This window comes from Polypterus senegalus, chromosome 12, assembly GCF_016835505.1.
Source record: "Polypterus senegalus isolate Bchr_013 chromosome 12, ASM1683550v1, whole genome shotgun sequence".
In the NCBI taxonomy this organism is placed as follows: Eukaryota; Metazoa; Chordata; class Cladistia; order Polypteriformes; family Polypteridae; genus Polypterus; species Polypterus senegalus.
Window position 1 is genome coordinate 136,775,536 of NC_053165.1, and position 18,994 is coordinate 136,794,529.

The 18,994-nt window shown below is 40.8% G+C and overlaps 1 protein-coding gene across 1 annotated transcript in view; it reads left to right on the forward strand.

Moving 5' to 3' along the window:
- The first annotated feature begins 6,389 nt into the window (after positions 1–6,389).
- The window catches only part of klf13 (Kruppel-like factor 13), a 50,639-nt gene continuing 38,034 nt past the window's right edge, over positions 6,390–18,994 (forward strand). The window contains exon 1 of the mRNA XM_039773579.1: positions 6,390–7,323. Within this exon, the coding sequence (XP_039629513.1) occupies positions 6,822–7,323 (502 nt within the window). The 5' untranslated portion in view covers positions 6,390–6,821. The remainder of the gene's footprint in view (positions 7,324–18,994) is intronic.

An 18,994-nucleotide genomic window follows, 5' to 3' on the forward strand; every position in this document is an offset into this window, starting at 1 on the left:
GTCTGGTCCAGATGATGTCACTTCTGGTCACAGCCTTTAAAGCTACCATTTTACCAGTTCTGCTTTGTATATTGTACTGTTCACAACTCGTGATGTTTCCTGTGCCTTACTGTGACAATAGATAGATAGATAGATAGATAGATAGATAGATAGATAGATAGATAGATAGATAGATAGATAGATAGATAGATAGAACTTTATTTGTTCCTGGGAGGGGACAAAAATAATAATAATAATAATCTGACAGGTCAGAAATATCTCAGCCAATCCTTAGCTCCATCATGCCTGCTGTTCTGGAGGCCATAAACCGACTGACAAGGCGCTATATTCAGTTTCCATATCGTTTGGTTGACCATGCCAACATAAAAATGTAATATGCTGCAGTGTCTGGGACATTTAGAGCACTGAAATTGCATTAAACACAAGATGGGAGACACTGTACTACAGGAAGCAACCTCTGAAAGGGATTTAGGGGTTTATGTTAACACAATGTTTTTATCATCTAAGTAATGCACAGAAGCGATTAAAAGCCAAAACTTAAAACATTAAGTAATATCATAAAAAGTTTTGAATATAAATCAAGGGATGCTATGCTTAGAGTATGTAATGTACTAGTTAATAATAATAATTCTTTACATTACTCAAAGAGCTTTTCATAGTGAGTGGGGAGCCACTTCTGCCACCACCAATGTGTAGCATGAACCTGGATGATGCAATGGCAGCCATTTTTGTGCCAGTGCACTCACCACACATTAGCTGTTAGGTGGTGAAGACGTGAGAGGGAGACAGAGGATGATTAGGGGGCCAGAATGACTATGCTGTGGTTGGCAATTTAGACTGAACATCTGAGATATATCCTTCTCTCCTTACGAAGGATGCCCAGGGATCTTTAATGACCACAGAGAGTCAGGACCTCAGCTATACGTCTCATCCGAAAGATAGGATTGGTACTGGGATCCACATTCAGAGCACAGGGTAAGCGCTCCCCTGCTGCCCTCACCAGCACCTCTACCAGCAGCAACCCATGTTTTCCTGGCTACTCTTCCATCCCAGTACTGGCCTGGGCCCGAATATGCTTGGCTTCAGGTGGGTGACCGGTTCTGAAGTGCACATGTTATCACCACATGCTGTGTGCAGTTCTGGGGTCTGATTTATGAAGTTTACGTTTATACAAAAAAGTGGCTTGAAATGTGCGTATGTAAGTTTCTACGCAAAAGTCAGATTGATAAAAGAAAATTTGTCAGGAGAACTTATGCACGTTTACATTAATATGCATATGCAACATTTCGGAGACAGTGGGAACTGACGACATCCTTGATCAGGTAGGAAAATGCAGCCAAAGCAGCTAAATGACGACTCACAAACATAATAACACATACCCTGAGCCGTTATTATAACGTGCATTGACGTGACAAACATATTAAATCTCAAAAGTGATGAATATGATGCACAGACTTGGTTTTACTTTCCTTTTAAGGGGGGCAATGCTGCACATTTGCACTTAAAATGTTTTTAATCAGTTTATATAGCCTACCAGTTGTCACTTGTCAGGATTAGAAACCAAAGTGCAGTAGAAGCACAGGTGTGCCTCCTTCCCTGTGCACACACCCTGTAGCTGATTCATAGCCTGATGGTTTGGCACTGCTTGAAGACTATGCAAAAGGCCTTATACAGGGGGAACATACTTTTAGGGCCCATGATGTTGACTGACTTAGGACCCGATTTTGGCTTCCAAGAGCCATTCTCTTGGACCTGTGCACTAAATTGGGCTGGAAATTAGAAAGACAGACTGCCCAAAATGGGCTCTACCTGTTCACATGCAGGTTTTAACATCAGTTGGCCTTCTGGCACCTACCATTAGGAAACTGGCCAACAAGTCGGGAGTATCTCAGTCAAACTTTAACTCCACTGTGCTCATTGTGCTGGAGGCCATAAACCGACAGATGAGGCTACACATTCAATTTCCAAACAGTATGGTTGAACATGTCAATATAAAAAGGTAAAACTGCAGCAGTTTCTGGTTTTCCAAATGTAATTGACAGCACTCAAACTGCAGTAACAGCATATTGAGGGAATGAAGCTGCTTTTGTTAATCTTAAGTACTGACATTCCATTAATGCAGAAGTCATCTGTGATACCAGGATGAAACTGGCAAACATTGTGGCTTGGTGGCCTGGTCAATCCATGAGTTATTTATTTTGAAGAACAGTACCTTTGGAAGATGTGCTGTACGTGGTGGCTGGCTCGTTGGTAAGATAACTGGCTTTCATATGGTCTGAACTGTTCATTGTGACAACAGGCATGCCATGACATGTGCCAGGTGACAGCAGACACAGTACCTGCTCAGACACTGGCACCTGGTCCCAGAGTGCAGAGGAGAGGAACTACAAAGCCATATGGCGTGCACCATAGAACTCCTCAAATGCCAGTGGCAGTGTCTGGATGCAACAGGTGGGTGGCTGCTCTACCAGCTGATGAAGGGCTGTGGCACTGTGATTGGATATCTATGAGGCTGATTAGCATAGTCCACATATGGTTGTTTCAGTGTAGCAACCACATGAGTTTCAAGGCGTGTTCACGTATGCACATTTAGAAGATGATTGTAGTTTATAAAGGATGTATGTGTATGCCAAGTTCTATAGATCATATTTTTTATTGGCATAAACATTTTCCTGTTGTTTGGCACATGCATATTTTCATTCTTGGAACCATGCAAAGTTTTATAAATGAGACTCCTGGTCACCATGCTACCAAAAAAAGACATAGCAGCAGTTGAAACTGTGCAGAGGAGAGCAACCAGGAGCACTGAAGGGCATGTCCTACTGTGGCAGGCCCAGAGAATTAAGCCTGTTTAGCCTCAAGTAGAGGTCACTGAGTGGGGACCTCATCCAGGTCTTCAAAATCCTCAAAGGCATTGATAAAGCACATCCAGCTGAATTCTTCCAGCTTAACGGTGAATCACATACTTAAGGACACCAGTGGAAATGAAGGAGAAGTGCATTTAAAACTGAAGCCAGGAAGCACTTCTTTATACAAAGACTTGTGAGAATCTACCCAGACATGGAGTTGGAGCAGAAACCTTGACAACCTTGATGAAGAAACTGGATGAGATATGGGGCCATTAGCTTAGCAAACGAGTTTGATGGAGTGAATGGTCTCCTCCTATGTACCTCTTCTTATGACAAAATGAGGTAAACCTTCACTGATCGGCCACACTTGATTCAAAGAAAAATTAAAGGCAGATGTCCAAACGTTAAAGGTTATTTGAATAAATGGAATGCTAAGTATCTGAGACTACTGGTGTGAATTAATAATAATAATAATAATAATAATAATAATAATAATAATAATAATATAAGTAACAAGCTGGTTAAGTTTGCGGATGATACCAAGATAGGTGGATTGGCAGATAATCGAGAATCTGTTGAATCATCACAGAGGGACTTGGACTGCATACAGGCTTGGGCAGATTTGTGGAAGGTGAAGTTTAATGCCCATAAATGTAAAGTATTACACATCAGAAGTAAAAATGAGAGGTCTGAAAATTGAAAGAACACTTTGTGAGAAAGATTTAGGAGTCGTAGTGGACGCAACATTATCAACCTCCCAATAGTGTTCAGAAGCCATTAAGAAGACTAACAGAATGTCTGGTTATATAGCGTCCTGATGTGTGGAGTACAAGTCCAAAGAGGTTCTGCTCAAGCTTTATAATGCACTGGTGAGGTCTCATCTGGAGTACTGAGTGCAGTTTTGGTCTCCAGGCTACAAAAAGGACATAGCAGTGCTAGAAAAAGTCAAGAGAAGTGCGACTAGGCTGATTCCAGGGCTAAAGGGGATGAATTATCAAGAAAGGTTAAAAGAGCAGAGCCTTTTCAGTTTAAGGAAAAGAAGATTAAGAGGAGACATGATGGGTGTTTGAAATTATGAACAGAATTAATCCAGTGTATTGTGACAATGACTTTAAAATGAGTTCATCAAGATCATGGGGACACAGTTAAAAACCTGTTAATGGTAAATTTCACATAAACATTAAGACGTTTTTCTTTACACAAACAACCACAGACACTTGGAATAAACGACCAAGTAGTGTGGTAGACAGGAAGACTTTAGGGACTTTTAAATTGATTTAATGGTTTTTTAGAAGAATTAAATGGATAGGACTGATGAGGTTTGTTGTGCTGAATGGCCTGTTCTCCTCCTGACTGTTCTAAAGTTCTAATGTCACTCAGAAGGGAAGCACTCAGCCTCTGCAACTGGATGTTACTGTCATCAACCTTTTTTCTCTTACCCATTAATAGGCAGAGATCTCAGTTTTAGTTCAGAAATTAATGGTCAGTGTAATATTATGCCTTGTGGTTTTAACAGTATGATAATATCAAATTATGAGGTTGTCTCCCATATGCTAGTACTACTAAGATTAAAAAAAAAAACATGCAGGAAGTAGCTATTGTGTATTTTTAGGAAAAAAATCAGGGTCTAAGATAACAAAATGTAAATGATAGTTATGAATAATTTAGATAACAGCATTTTGGATTTAGCTTATGTGAGAGATGATGAAGGCTGTTTCAGAGGAGATCATTTTTAAAGAAGGATGCAGGTTGTGGTGAGAATACAACTCGGATTAATCTGATTGTACAATCCTAAAAATCCTGGTTCTATAATGGCACTTGCAGTTCTTCACTGGGTTTTGTGGTTCCCCATAGAACTATTACTTGATAAAGCACCATTTCATCCTGGGAAAGGTTCATTCTCTGCATATGAAGTTGTTCCTTTCTGCTTTGACAAATGTCCTAATATGTATAAAAAACTGAAATCTTCAGTTTATGGTAGGCTGCCTAGCAGGACACAACCAGATTAAAAAACCTTGGACTTGGCGTGTGTTATTGCCTGCAATAAGAGTCCATTGAAAATCAGGAACCCACTGGTATTTCACAGATCAGTTACCATTTAATCCTGGTTGTTTACTGTATGGTGCCTCTTACAGATCCAAATAAATAAAGGTTCTTTCTGGAACCCTCACGTGGATGGGTCTTTTGGAAACCAAAAATAGCTCCCCTATGGCATCGCTCAAGAGTACCGTCATTTTTAAGAGTGTAGTTTCTATTTGGGTAAGCAGTGAAGTCACGGAAAAGGAAGAATGACATCCGTGAGATGCCCAATCCCGCCGGCAGCATGATGTTTTCTGGCTTGGGCACCGTATAATTTTGAGAAAGATACCTAAGTTGATAACGAACTGTGAAATTTGTTCGCTATGCCCTTGAATTGCATTCAAGCATTTCACTTTATCTGTGAATTAAATAATAGGAATGCACAGAGCCGAGATTAAAAACAGTGATCTGGAATCCTCGCCACCATTTGACTCTCCGGGAAGTGGACCGAAAATAAAATACTTTTCTACAACTGCTCGATAAAAATGCCAAACTTCAAAGATTCTGTTCGATATCAAATCTTAAATAATGACAATTCAAAATGCCGATATAAATGTTTAGAACGTGAAACCGTCTCATTTTAAAATATCAATATAGAATTCAAAACGTATTTTAGAGATCAGTATTTAAAATGGTTCGACTGAATATATGCCAAAACCGCTCATTTCTGTAAGCAATCGAATTTGCTAAACCCCGCCCGAGGAAATTCTGAGGAGGGCTAGAGAGGGTCCTTCAACAAGTAACAAGTAACCAATGCGTTCCGCGGCTGTCTGAATCCTGTGTTAACCAATCAATCAATCAAGCTCTTAGATATATCCCGGTGCATGAACAACGATATATAAAAAGAGGTCCTTCAACAAGTAACCAGTAACCAATGCGTTCCGCGGCTGTCTGAATCCTGTGTTAACCAATCAATCAATCAATCAAGCTCTTAGATATATCCCGGTGCATGAACAACGATATATAAAAAGACATTTTGAATACACGTATATACAGGTATACTGAAAACAATTAAGATTTGTCCAAATTAATAGCATAATTATAAAGATTCGATGTACAAGACGCATAAAATTAAAATACTAGTGAGCTCCTCGACATTTATTTCGTAGGATTTATTCAAGGCAATCGTTACAATGTAAGCTTAAGAAAAGTCTTTGTTTAAAAAAAGTAGGCCGCTTTATCGACAGTTCCTAATAATTTGTTTTACGGTATTATCTGAAAGTAAAACGTCTGCACGTCTTAACAAAGGCGATTCTTCTTCGAAGCCGTTGAACTTTGCAGCTCCACGGCACGACCCCAGTCTGCAGAGCGATAACGAAAACCACCCGCCCAGTCTGGCTCAGCCGAAAGAAAGGTAAGTTTTGGGGCGTCACCCTGCCCAATAGAGGCGCAGCATCCGCGGTGACGTCACTGCCATATGTTCAGAAAGCACCACGCCCCCAACGTGGTTAGGAACTGGGCTTGCTGTGAGGCACTTATTACTCTCTCTGTGCAAGAAAAGGGAGCAGAAGAGAAGCATGGAAGTTTTATTTTTAAAATTCCAAATACTCGTGTTTATGAATGTTTTCTGAACGGCAAAAATCCAACCAAAGTGGGATCACTTCTTCAATTTTGTATCCTTCTTCGTTTAAGTCGGTTTCCCCACAAGGATGCCTTTCATTTGTTAGCACTGGGCTGTATCATAAAAGTGTTGGTCTGTGGAGTTCTTTTTCTTGTTCATTTTAGTTTCCTTTCTTTCTAAGAGATCTACCTCCATACCCTTCTCTTGTTCATCATCATCATCATCATCCTCCTCCTCATCATCACACAAAGGGAACCACGAGCAACAGTGAATTTTAGCAAAGCAGTAATTCGCATGCCGTAGAGAAAGGGTGCTTTGGTGCATTTAAAGAAATGGCAACAGCAGCCGGCGTGGATCATTTTGCAGCAGAATGTTTAGTGTCAATGTCCAGTCGGGCCATCGTTCACGATCCGAAACTGGATATAGAGGATAAGGCTGAAGAAGCGTCTGTGCAGAAAATCGGAGATGATAATAAGGAAGCGCCGGTGAAAGATAATTCTTCCCTGTTTATGGTTGCCAGGATTTTGGCAGACTTAAACCAGCAGACCCCTGATGGTCCTGCAGAACAACCAAAAATATCAGAAGACATCAAAGTGCCGAGCATTTCGACAGAGGATGCCGGGTTTAAAAGTGTCACCAAGCCCGGCAAAAATGATGGATACCGTGCCACACCTACCACCCTAACCGACCCGGGTCCTAAACAAAGAAACAGGCGTGGGAGAAGCCGAATCGAGCACGAATCTCCCCAGAAAAAGCACAAATGCCATTATTCTGGCTGTGAAAAAGTTTATGGCAAATCATCCCATCTTAAAGCACACCTAAGGACACATACAGGTCAGTTTCGCGTTATTCAAAAGAGGTATTCATTTAGTTTGCCACTGCGGGTTGTTTTTGTTTGCTTCTTTGTTTGTTTTTGAATATGTGTATAACATTTTATTAGCAAACGTTAATTTGTCATGTAGTAAAAGTAATTAAAATAAAAAGAAAGAAGAAAAGAAAGGAATCAAGCGGACTGCTCATGATAAACAGATCGTACTCCACCCACTGATGTCTGGCCCTTCCATTCTGCTTTAACATCTGAAACAAAAAATCCCGTTGAAGTTTGATTATAATAATGAAAATAAACCCGGTGTGTGTATCGAGGGTGTTATGATCACTGCATATAATAGTTCAGTCATACCTGTGATCTTTTCATTGTGATACTAGAGTCAGTCCCTGGCACTACGTCTTAGGGCTGGCTAAACGGGAACTTCTCACGTGGACTTTTCTTTCTCTCCTACTGTATTATGTGTCAGCTTTTCTGTATGGGATACAGGGCTGCGCCCCCGGCTAGGGACGGAGGTCACATCCACAGTCTTTTCTTGCTTCTTTCCTATCCGTTTCAGTGCTCACACACAAAAGCTTGTTTTATTTTCATCCGAGCCACTGGAGATAAATTATACTATTACCGCCGCGTATAACCCCGCAGTAGACAACGGAATTAAAAAGTAGCCGTCACAGACTAAGGGGAGGTGGGGGCGCGGGGGGATTCAATGTCAAACTTCTTAAAATAACTCCTCAATTTGGTAATAAAGTGCCAAACAGACGTAAAAAAAATCCCACACTAAGTATAATTACATTGAAACTGCCCTGTCCGTACAAAGTTAAAAAAGAAAGCTGGGTGGGAGAGGGAAAGGGGAGTCGCCAGGCAGCGACTTTTGCAGTCCCCCGGCCTCAGGAGTGTTAAAGATCTTTTGTTGCGAAGCGCCACACCCCCGTGAGCCGGGTTGCCAGCTGATCTGGCCAGCAACAGACTCTATTAAGCGATCGCAGAGAGCGCGAGCGGCTCAGCTTGTAGCGACGGCTCATTTGATGGGTAATCGGTCTGACGGACAGACTTACTAGACAGAATGAGAGAGAGAGAGAGAGAGAGAGACGACGCATTCTTCCTGTAAGCAAGTGCCAACTAGCGGAAAAAGTGCACAATGACACAGACGACAAATAAAAAAGTGCACTATGGACCTGGATGACAGAATAAAGCCATATCAGGAAGTTTGCATTGCGAAATCCTTATAAAAAAAGTCAAGGAGAGGTGGCTACACCGAATATTCCATGTGATTTTGAGTGTACCCACTTTCCATTTTTACTCGTTCACTCCAAAATTTCAAATAGTCCATATTTCTTTTTTAAGCTGCATTTTCTAGAGTTTTTCCACATCTTTGATCACCCAACTCACAAGGCAAGAAAATTCATGCGATCACCTGGCTCAATCGCGCACGTATACGTAACATCGCATCGTTGGTCTGTTCGGAGGAAGAGGCGTCGCCAGGTTGTGCCTAAAACTTGCAACGATTTTCGGAAATCTGTACCATCTGTGCCCCAACAGAACATTTAGGAGTTAAAAATAGCGTGGGGTTTTAACAGGGGTTTAGATCGTGGGATTGATAGGAAAAGAACACCCAGCTGTATTGTAACCCATCAAAAAGCTCCCCTTCATCTGCTTGAACAGTACAGAGTGAATCCCCACGCACACATAACGTTCAGAGGACATTAAAACTTCACAGTGATGGCACTCCAATCAGAATCATGCCCGAGTTTAGTTACTAGGATAAAGCAATTCCACTTGCTGCACCAAAGTGCTACCCCATAATTAAATAGTATAGAATTAAGAAGTGAGCCAGTTGCAGTAGCCAGTGTAAGTCACATCACCAACCCCGTGCTGAAGAAGCTGGCAGTGTTTCTTGTTCTCCATGGTTGGGCTTTGGAGGTCTACTAGCCTGATTACAGCAAGAATGTACAATCATGTTCAAGAAAGCACTGGTGCATATTGTAATAAAATATTTAAAACATTAAATCGAATGGAAAGATACAGTCCATAATTTTATGTTTGAATTATTCCAACGTGTTTGTGCTAGAACATACAGATAATGAAAATTGCTATATAAGATAGATAGAACAGATCATATTAAAACTATACATTTACCTGAATGTGTATTTAAATACACATATATACGCATATATGCATATAATTGCAATGGGAGGTGACACTTAATTGATGACTTGGTTGGGATGGTTGGCAGTCCATTTCCAAGACTGGACTATAAAAATGGATGGACTGCAAAAAACAGCTTCAGGACTGTTTGTTTCCCCGATACACTAGATGGCAGCATTAGTGTGCTGCTGAACCCATACACACACTGGCAGGAATTAATGAGAACTGCAGCTCGCTTTCTGTCATGGGTGCCACCAGGAGGAGCTGCAGGGAATGGCTGTCCACACTTTTAGGGGCTTCCACCTGACACGGAAGTGCTTCCTAAGTGCAATATTGTTGCACCTAAAGTACTTCCCTTGGTCTGGCATAAAAGCCCCCAAACACCTCATCTCTTTCAGGAGTTGGATAACACTTGCAAGAAGAGGTTTAGAAAAAAAGGGAAGGATTTGTGACTTGTGTATTTAGAGCTACATTACATACTTCAAATAAAAAGATTGGTTTAGTTTTGTTGAGGTTTTGGGCTCCTGAGACGCCCTTTAGTGGTTTTTATACCCGCTTCATCCTTAACAAGGTTGTGGGGTAGCTGGAGGTTATTCCAGTAAGCTTCAGCTACAAGGCAGGAATAATCCTTGGACAGGGTGCCAGGCCATCGCAGGGAGCACATGCACATACAAACATACACACAAGTATATATCATTTTGGGCACCTGAAGTGTACTGGTGCCCAGCCCAGGGTTTGCTGCTGTTTCGTGTCCATTGTTGCTATTGCTATTTAGATAAGCAGCTCCCCATGTCCTATATTTGGATAAATGGATAGACAATGAATGGATGAATACATGCAGTTCCCTGCTGACGAGAGCCTGGTATGTACTGTATGTTATGTCTATTTAATAGTGCTCACTCTTCTATCTATCTATCTATCTATCTATCTATCTATCTATCTATCTATCTATCTATCTATCTATCTATCTATCATCTATGGTATGTACTGTATGTTATTAATGCTCAGTATTACCTCAGTGAACAATGTGGTCCAGTGTCATTTACTAAGGTAACATCACACTTTTCCTTGGCAAAACAAGCAGGTCTGGTCACTTCTGGTAACTGTCTTTCTAAGTCACGGTGCCAATTCCCTCAGCAGGCCCTCATCAGTTCGGCTCTGCCTTCATATTGTCTGCACAGGAAATCCCACGTTACCTAATCCACACTGTTTTAAAGACACTTCCCCTTTCCCTGAACCGATAACGGCTGCACATTCCTCCTACTTTGAGCTTTGTCGACTGGTTCTCTATCAGAGACAGCATCCATCACCGCTTCCCTTCACGTGCATCCCCAGCCAGTCCCTCTTCCTCTAAATTGACTTGAAGACCCGATTAACGTAAGACAGAAAGTGAAAAAGAAAGACAGAAGGAAAGAACGCATCCGAAATAAACATTTAAAGAGAAGAATGCTGTAAATATAGAGTTCAAACTCATTATTCATTTCTTGTATGGAAATGCACTCATCCATAATGTGTATATTAAATAATAAGTCTGTGAGAAACTGAAGGAAGGCTTAGGCCGAGGAGACCTCAATCATTTGAAAGCGAACAAAATCAATTGGTGGTGCTTACAGTAATTAAGTGTATTGGCCTTATCTGCATTTTTGACTGAACTGAAGTAACATAATTGTAGGTTGCCCCAAGATGTATAAAAGAGGTCAAAAGGACAACACAACAACATCCTGAATGTAATTTGCCTTCTGCTTTTTTTGTTAGACATTTATCATTTTGGACAACATGGTGGTGAGTGGGATTGTTGGAGGTCAGTCTGGGTTAGCTCTGCTAGTTTCTTAGTTTTTTTCTTAAGCATTAGTATGGCAGCACAGTGATGTATAGCTTCCAGCTATGCAGACCTGACCCTGAGTCCTGGCTTGGTCACCATCTGTGAGTAGTTTGCATGTGCTCCCACTGTATGTGTCACTGTTTTTCAAGGTTCTGAGATTTTTCTTCCACTTCCAAGGACATGCAGGTTAGATTGGTTGACTGTTTTAACTCAGTCCTTTAAGCTTGGATGTGTTTGAAAAGGCACTGCTAAGGACTGGCACTCTTCTCGACTCTTGAACCCTCATTTAATTGTAGGGTGCCTTCTGATTGGAGCTGGCATGTTCTTCACTGTTTCTATTGGCTTCCTCAATGGACCCCAGCTTTCTCCCAATTTCCAATTGGTATGTTACTTTGTGATTGTAAATTAGCCTGGTGTGGTCAGGCATCTTTGAGTGTGTCCTGTGATGGACTGGGGTCTCAGCCAAGGCTGCTTTCCTTTATGCATCCATCTTTGTGTCGATTGTCCAGCATTCTGTGACCCTCCTATAAAGAATAGGGCATGGAAATGGAGGAAAAGATGGACTTAACCTTTTATAGGAATAACGATTACATATGGACATCGATTCTTGTATGTCTTTGTATTATACTGTACACTTGTTTTTGGTCTGACTTTCCATCCTATAACATCTCATTGTTAGTTTCATTGATAGGTAAGTAGTTATTTTAAAATTGTCAAATTAATCCAATATAGAGTTGCAGGGAGGGAAAAGTCTATCCTGGCAGTTTTGGTCAGAAAGCAAGACCACTCATGTAAACACATATAACTTGTGCTGACCCACGGCCAGTTTGGAATATACTGTATAAGAACAAATTATCTAACAAATGAAACCATAAGGACTTTGGAGAAAACCTACATGGACACGGGGCAAATGTGAATAGTCCACACAGAAGGCAACTAAACAAGGGATTTCATCCTGAGGTACTGGATGTATGAAGCACCAGGGTGCCACCACATTGCCCTTATAGGCAGCTCTTATTATCAAGTAACATAAACCAAAATGATCTATCTATCTATCTATCTATCTATCTATCTATCTATCTATCTATCTATCTATCTATCTATCTATCTATCTATCTATCTATCTATCTAGTACTGAATACTTACTTCAAACTTGTGTATTTGACTCAATGCGTGGGGTAGGAGGCATGTACAAGGGACTAGTGGAGGAGTAGAATGATTATGAAATTTTCCTTGTTTAAAATATATATCTATTTATTCATCAAGATGAAGTATTTAAATTTGTGTGGGGTGTAGGTGGAGTGTACTGGAGAGTAGTGGAGGAGTTAAAAAAATACATATATGTATCTTTTGGCGTATCAAGAAAAATTGTTTAAATTTGTGTGTGGGGTAGGAAACATGTACAAGGGAGTAGTGGAAGAGTAAAATGATATTTATTTTCTTGTTTAAATATGTATCTAATTATTTATCCGGATAAAGTATTTAAGTATGTGTGCTGTGTAGCAAGCGTGTACTGGAGAGTAGTGGAGGAGTAATGTAATTATTATTTTTCTTAGAGAGATTGTTATTTATATTGATGTGTTCAAGTTTATATTAAAAATTTAAAAAATCTATCTATCTATCTATCTATCTATCTATCTATCTATCTATCTATCTATCTATCTATCTATCTATCTATCTATCTATCTATCGAGTGTATACATATCTGCTAACCTTGAATTCCTAGCGCCTGTATGAAGAATTGAACTGTTTGGTTTTGGGCTTAAGGGGTTGAAATGTACAGACGGCTACTCTCTCAGTGTCAACTATTGTGACCCAGTGTGTCCCTGGTCAAGTCACATAACCTACTGGTATTGTAAGAGTAGGAATATGTAAATAGTCTTGCTGAACCATCCCTTAGGATTTCAGAGTCACTTTGTATAACAGGACTGGCGACATGTTAATGTAAAAGAGATATAATTATAACTTGTGTAAATTAAAGAGTATAGCGTCTTGGTTCAGGGCAATGCAGTGTACCTTAGAGTGAGAGAAAAAATAAAGTAAAATGCTTGACATGGACTGAAGATTTGGTTTTTGTTTCTTTTTCCTTCTTTATTCAACCTTTAGAAAGGTTGCTGTATTTTTCTCAACTTTTGACATTTTCTTGGCAGCCGCTTCATGCCGGTATGAGGAACACCTTTTTAATTGTTCTTTAACATGAGAGTGGGAAGGGTTCCAGTGTACCCCATTGCACAATTTTAGTAGTTTCTTATTATAAACCACACCAGCAGGTAAAGGACAAAGTTGCCTGCGTGTGGTAAAAGAGAACGTGATCAGCCACCACTGCCCATCTGCTGTCATGAGATACTGAAGGTATTATCAGCATCAGCATGGGAAGGCCAAGTGCCACATTAGTGCTGCTGGCAATGGGGATGCTGTTACAGTTCATGATGCTACCTGTGGTGATTTACGTCATTCAGCAGGGGCACCTAACCTGACAATTCTGTAATATCTGGTGCCCACATGGTGGAGCAGATATGATGAGTTTTGACTGTGTAGCTTGTTCAGGGTGTAGGGATGGCTGGATGACAGCACTTGTTGTATGATATATCCTGTCCACAGTGTATAAGGTGTCTTACACGGTGCGCACAGTACATTTAAATGTGAGTAAATGTACAGTAAATAGCAAAAAATATGAAGCAGGAGCACCAAAAAGCTGGAAAAGCAATAGGAATTGCTGTTGATTATTATTATTTTCCATTTTGGCACCTTCCTTGTTCATGTTCACAGGAGATGGCAGCAAGCAACATGGCTACTGTTGTCACGTTGAAACAACACATCCACACTGGAAGCCGTACATTAATATATCATAAGAATCACATTTCCCAATGTAAAATATGACTTAATATTAATAAAACAACATTCTCAAACTCAGCTTATTTTCATTTGGGGTTGCAGAGAGCTGGAGTCTACCCTGGGGGCTTCAGGTACAAGGCAGAAACCATCTCTCACGGGGTCCACTCACTCATACAGCCATACTGGGACCCATTTAGAGTTGCCAGTTAATCTAACATATGTGAGGGAAAACCATAAACTGCGACTGTCGCATGCAGAGCAACAAGAACAATTTAATTTGCCTAAGCTAATGTCACGTTACGCAGCTTCTAGACTTGCCAACTGAAGTTGATCATCTTGATGCCTGACCAGGTCAGTGTCCATGACTGACAATCATAGGGCATGTCAAATATAATGATTGCATGCCAACCTTCCAGTGCAGTCATGCTCGCTCCTTTATTTTGTGAGTTCAGCCGCAATATCAGCCGTTTTTAGTTCTTTCTTTCCATTCCATTCCATGTGAGACATCAGACAGACAAGCTTCTCTTCGGTTTCTCAGGTCCAAAATACCCACTTTCCATTTCCCTCGTTGCTGCATTCGGTGCATTCATTGGTTGTCAGCTCTCACGCACATAAGAGCCCACCGTTACTACTACCGGAGCGAGTTGTCGACTACTTGGAGCAAGTCACTGAGCATGTTATGTTATGTAACTGGCTTCAGAGGAGCATGCCATTGACTGCCGTTGACTTCCGTTGACTTCCTCCGATTTTATGAATGAAGGCAAACAAAAATCGCTTAAAGTCGTCGAACGTGACATAGCCTTAGATGACATCTGAAGATATATGTGATGTGGCATCCATGTAGGCCAAGAACCACTATGGACACTGAGAAACACTGAAAAAAAAACCAATAAAAGTCATGACAAAAACATTTTATATTTAAAAAACAAAATAGGAGGATAACGGGACAACATCTCTAAAAAGCTCTAATGGCCATTTATTAAAATAGTCCATTTGGAGCCTTGGTTTAAATGCTGAGGCCAGTCAGACTCCTGGTAGTGGTGGAGCCAGCTTGCTGAAGGCCCCTGTGCAGCGCCCTGAGGTGGGCTCCTCCTGTCTAGCATAACTGTTAGTAATATATTCATAACTAGATCTTAGGAGCCAGCTGGGCAATGGCGTCCGTGACCGCGTCACTATCACACACCGGTGACAAACAAACCAGCTCTCTAAGTGAAATTTGTAATAACTTTTTAAATCGCTTTATTACAGCCACTGTAAATTAGCATAAATAAAATAAATTGTTGGACTGGAATGTGGGAGGTGTGTGTAGTAGTAGTAGTAGTACATAAATATATATAAAATGTGAACCCGCTTACTTTTCCAAGACAACTTTGTGAAAGAAGATGATTAAAATATTACGTAAGCTGCAAAGTAGAAACTGTTCTGTGCTATAAAATAAAGCAATTTCAATTTGTAACAAATTAAAACGACAACACCGGCTGACAGGATAGTACTACACAATCGACCTGTTTTACACAAGTTCTGAGAAAATAGACATCATAAAGGGGTGGCGCTCACAAATCCTCACGGTCGTGACACTAATGCACAGTAAGCCATACTAAGGTACACAATTAAACAGATTACACATTTGTAAAAACTGTTAAAGCTTACAAAAGTAGAACTGACTAACAAGTCACAAATCATCTTACTTCTGATATCACTAGTACTTTAAAATACTCGCTGGCATTCCTTCTGTTGCGCAAAAGTCTCAGTAGTGTTTGACACGTCAAGCTGTCTGACACGCTCGTTTTCGATTGAGGGTACAGCCCAGCCACTATGTCTGTCTTGCGACGTGGTGCTTCTGAGGTACTTTTTGTTGGGTTTTAACATGGAGAACAATCATTCGCTCGTAGCAGCAGAGACTGGTATAGTCAGCAGTAACATGTAAGCCATGCAAACGTCACTGAAAGTAGACAACGGTGCATAGTGATCTATCAACAACAGTTCAGCTACTTCGAAAACAGTCGAACGTGGTTGACAGGATGGATTGAAAACATGCACGAAATGACAACAGTTGAGCACAAAACAGCGGTGAAATGTCGGTGCTGTAGCTTTCAACAAGAAGATCGGCAGCCGCATACAATTAGTAGTCAGCCATCGAGGTCAGAGTTGATTGTAACAAGACATTGAACGTTAAAGCCACTTCATCAAGACTGTGAAACCGCTTTAGTTATAAAATTTTTTTTTTTTAAATCTGTATGGCTCTGAGTGGGCCCCCCATTTCGTCGGCCCTTGTGCTTTGCACAATCTGCACAATCCTTTGCTACGCCAGTGACTCCTGTATTAGAGGTCTGCATTCTCATGGAAATCTCACGAGATCTGATTCAAGGTTTTGTGACAAAGGACTAAATTTAAGAGTCGTGAGTAGACGGGGCAACTTAATTGGACCTTATTTATGTGGTGGGGAGCAAATCAGACACAGCGTAGATGATCCTTTGAAGAAGTTGATTCTTGAAAAAGTAAACAAAATGTCCTCAATATTCTAATCAATGCTATGAAACCACATGCAGTTGGGAGAGAAGAAGAAGTGGATACACATCTGTGATACGGTGGGGTCTCGTTTTTTTAAATGAATGACAGCAGGTATTGTGCTATAAATATAGTACGTAGAGGCTAGTAAAGGCATATGAACAAGGGTGACTAGTGGTTGGACTCACAGGGGTGGGCAGTGTTGGTCCTGGGGGGCTGCAGTAGCTGCAAGCTTTCATTCCAACACAGTTGTTTAATTAGCAACCAATCCTTGCCCATCTCAGACCTTATTTAATTGTATGGCTTGTTAGTCTGTAATGTTAGGTTCTTATATTGTAGATTTTTTCCTTTGCAAGGATATCATCTAAATGATTTTAAGCCTAAAATGGACAACTTGCAGTCTGTCATATTTTTCTCTTTAAGTGTTTTATTAATCCAAACAGTGCATGATGAATCCACACTGGTGTAAATGGAGACCCGCTGGCTCCTTTGTCATTTGCATCATTTGCCATTAAAAACACTGAAATAAGCAGTGAAGGGTGGGGAACCTTAACAAGTGAGACCACTAAAATGAATCATCAACATGTCACTTCAGCAATACAGTAAGTGCTTCATTGACTCCTTATTAAGGAACTGGAACAAAAACCTGCAGTCACTGTGGCCCTCCAGGACTGATGCTGCCCAACCCCGGGTTGTAGTATGTTTTTCTTTTTTTTTTCTCATAAATTCTGCAAGAGGAACATGGTCGGGAGTCAGGTGAAACTTTTATGGGAGCGGGAGGAAGCAGATGGAAGTAAGCAGAAATAGGATGGGACTTTGTTATGAGTGTCCTGAAGTGGCATCAAAAAAATTATTACCACGCAGAACTCTAATCTGTAATACTGATAGATAAATAGATAGATAGAACCAGAGTTTGGGTGCCCTATAGCTAAAGGCTGTGCTTCTACAGAAATGCTCTTTATCAATGTGATTTCTGAAGAGCTCTTGAGATCTCCTTGAAGTATGGACACTAGTGAGCTGAATCATATTACAGCGTTATATGGAGGAAGGAGGAGTTCCAAATTAGCACTTAAGTGGAAGAAAGTGAAGTAATTTAAAGACGTCTTACATAGAGATACTTCCTTGTTCTTGTTTTTAGGGTATTTGTTCTCTATGTCTATAGTAGTCTTATGTAAAACCCCTTTTTCCGTTGTGTACGGTGGTCTAAGTGCAGGTTCACAAACACCAGCACAGAATCCCCATGTTTACTGCCCTAAAAGAGAAATTCAATTCCCATTACTTTTGAATCAGGACCTTGTGGGATTTCATTTTCTAATATAAAGTGTGCAGGTTGTGGCCACCAGGGGGCACAGCAGCTGCCAAAACCCAACACAGACAGACACCAGGCCCAAGTCCAGCACAACACATGTTTAATTTAGGTGTGGCAAACACTTTCCTTTCATTCCCACCACCTCAGCACAGCTGCAATAAGCACAAAACAGCTCTTTTTTTCTTTTTCTTCTTTCCTTTTCTCTTTCTTCTTCCACCTCCTCCTCTGGCATGCTTCATCTCTCTCCCTCCCGACTCTGGCTCCTTGAATGAAGGCAGGCGGTCCTTTTCATGCTGCACCCGGGAACACTTTCATGCGGCACATCAGCATTATCTGGAAGTACTCCCAGGTGTGGTAGAATCCCAGTTAGGCTCTGCAAAACCCGCCCCATTCCCCAGTCCCCCCCATCCCCGCACAGAACCCAACAGGACTATGCTCCAACTCCCATGGAGCCCTGTGGGAATCCAAGGCACTGCTGCAACCCAAAAGGGGCTGCCATCTAGTGTTCCAGGGGAGGCAGTGCCCTGTGCACATCAGCTCCCCTGGTCCTTCCATTACAATGGCCCCCTGGTATAAATGAAGTTGGGATGTCCCAGTTTAACAAACAGGCAGTTTGAAGCAAGGTTACATAATCAAATGAAATGACTGAAGTCCAAGATCTTCTTTGAAGATATTGTAATCATTTTCAACCAAATCGAATTTTAGGTATTTGAGATAGTTATAAATATGAGGGGTGGGCATACTTCATCCACGGTCAAAATTTGCACTTCTGGGTATTTAAATTGTAGCAATGGAATACAAAATGTGCATGTGGCATGATGTTTGTTAAATTAAAGATACAGTTTAAGTAAGGATAAAGTCCAGAAAGGTCCAAATATGTTAAAAAAGTAAAAACATTTCATGGGGTGTACTTACTTTTTCACATGAGTGTGCTTTAACAGTGTTATAAAAATATGATGAACATTGCACTACTTTTTTTTCTTCCATGTTAACTTTGCACATTGCTGCTGTATACATCCCCTTCCTTTTGCAACTGTGGCCTAAGAATTTCATTAAACTC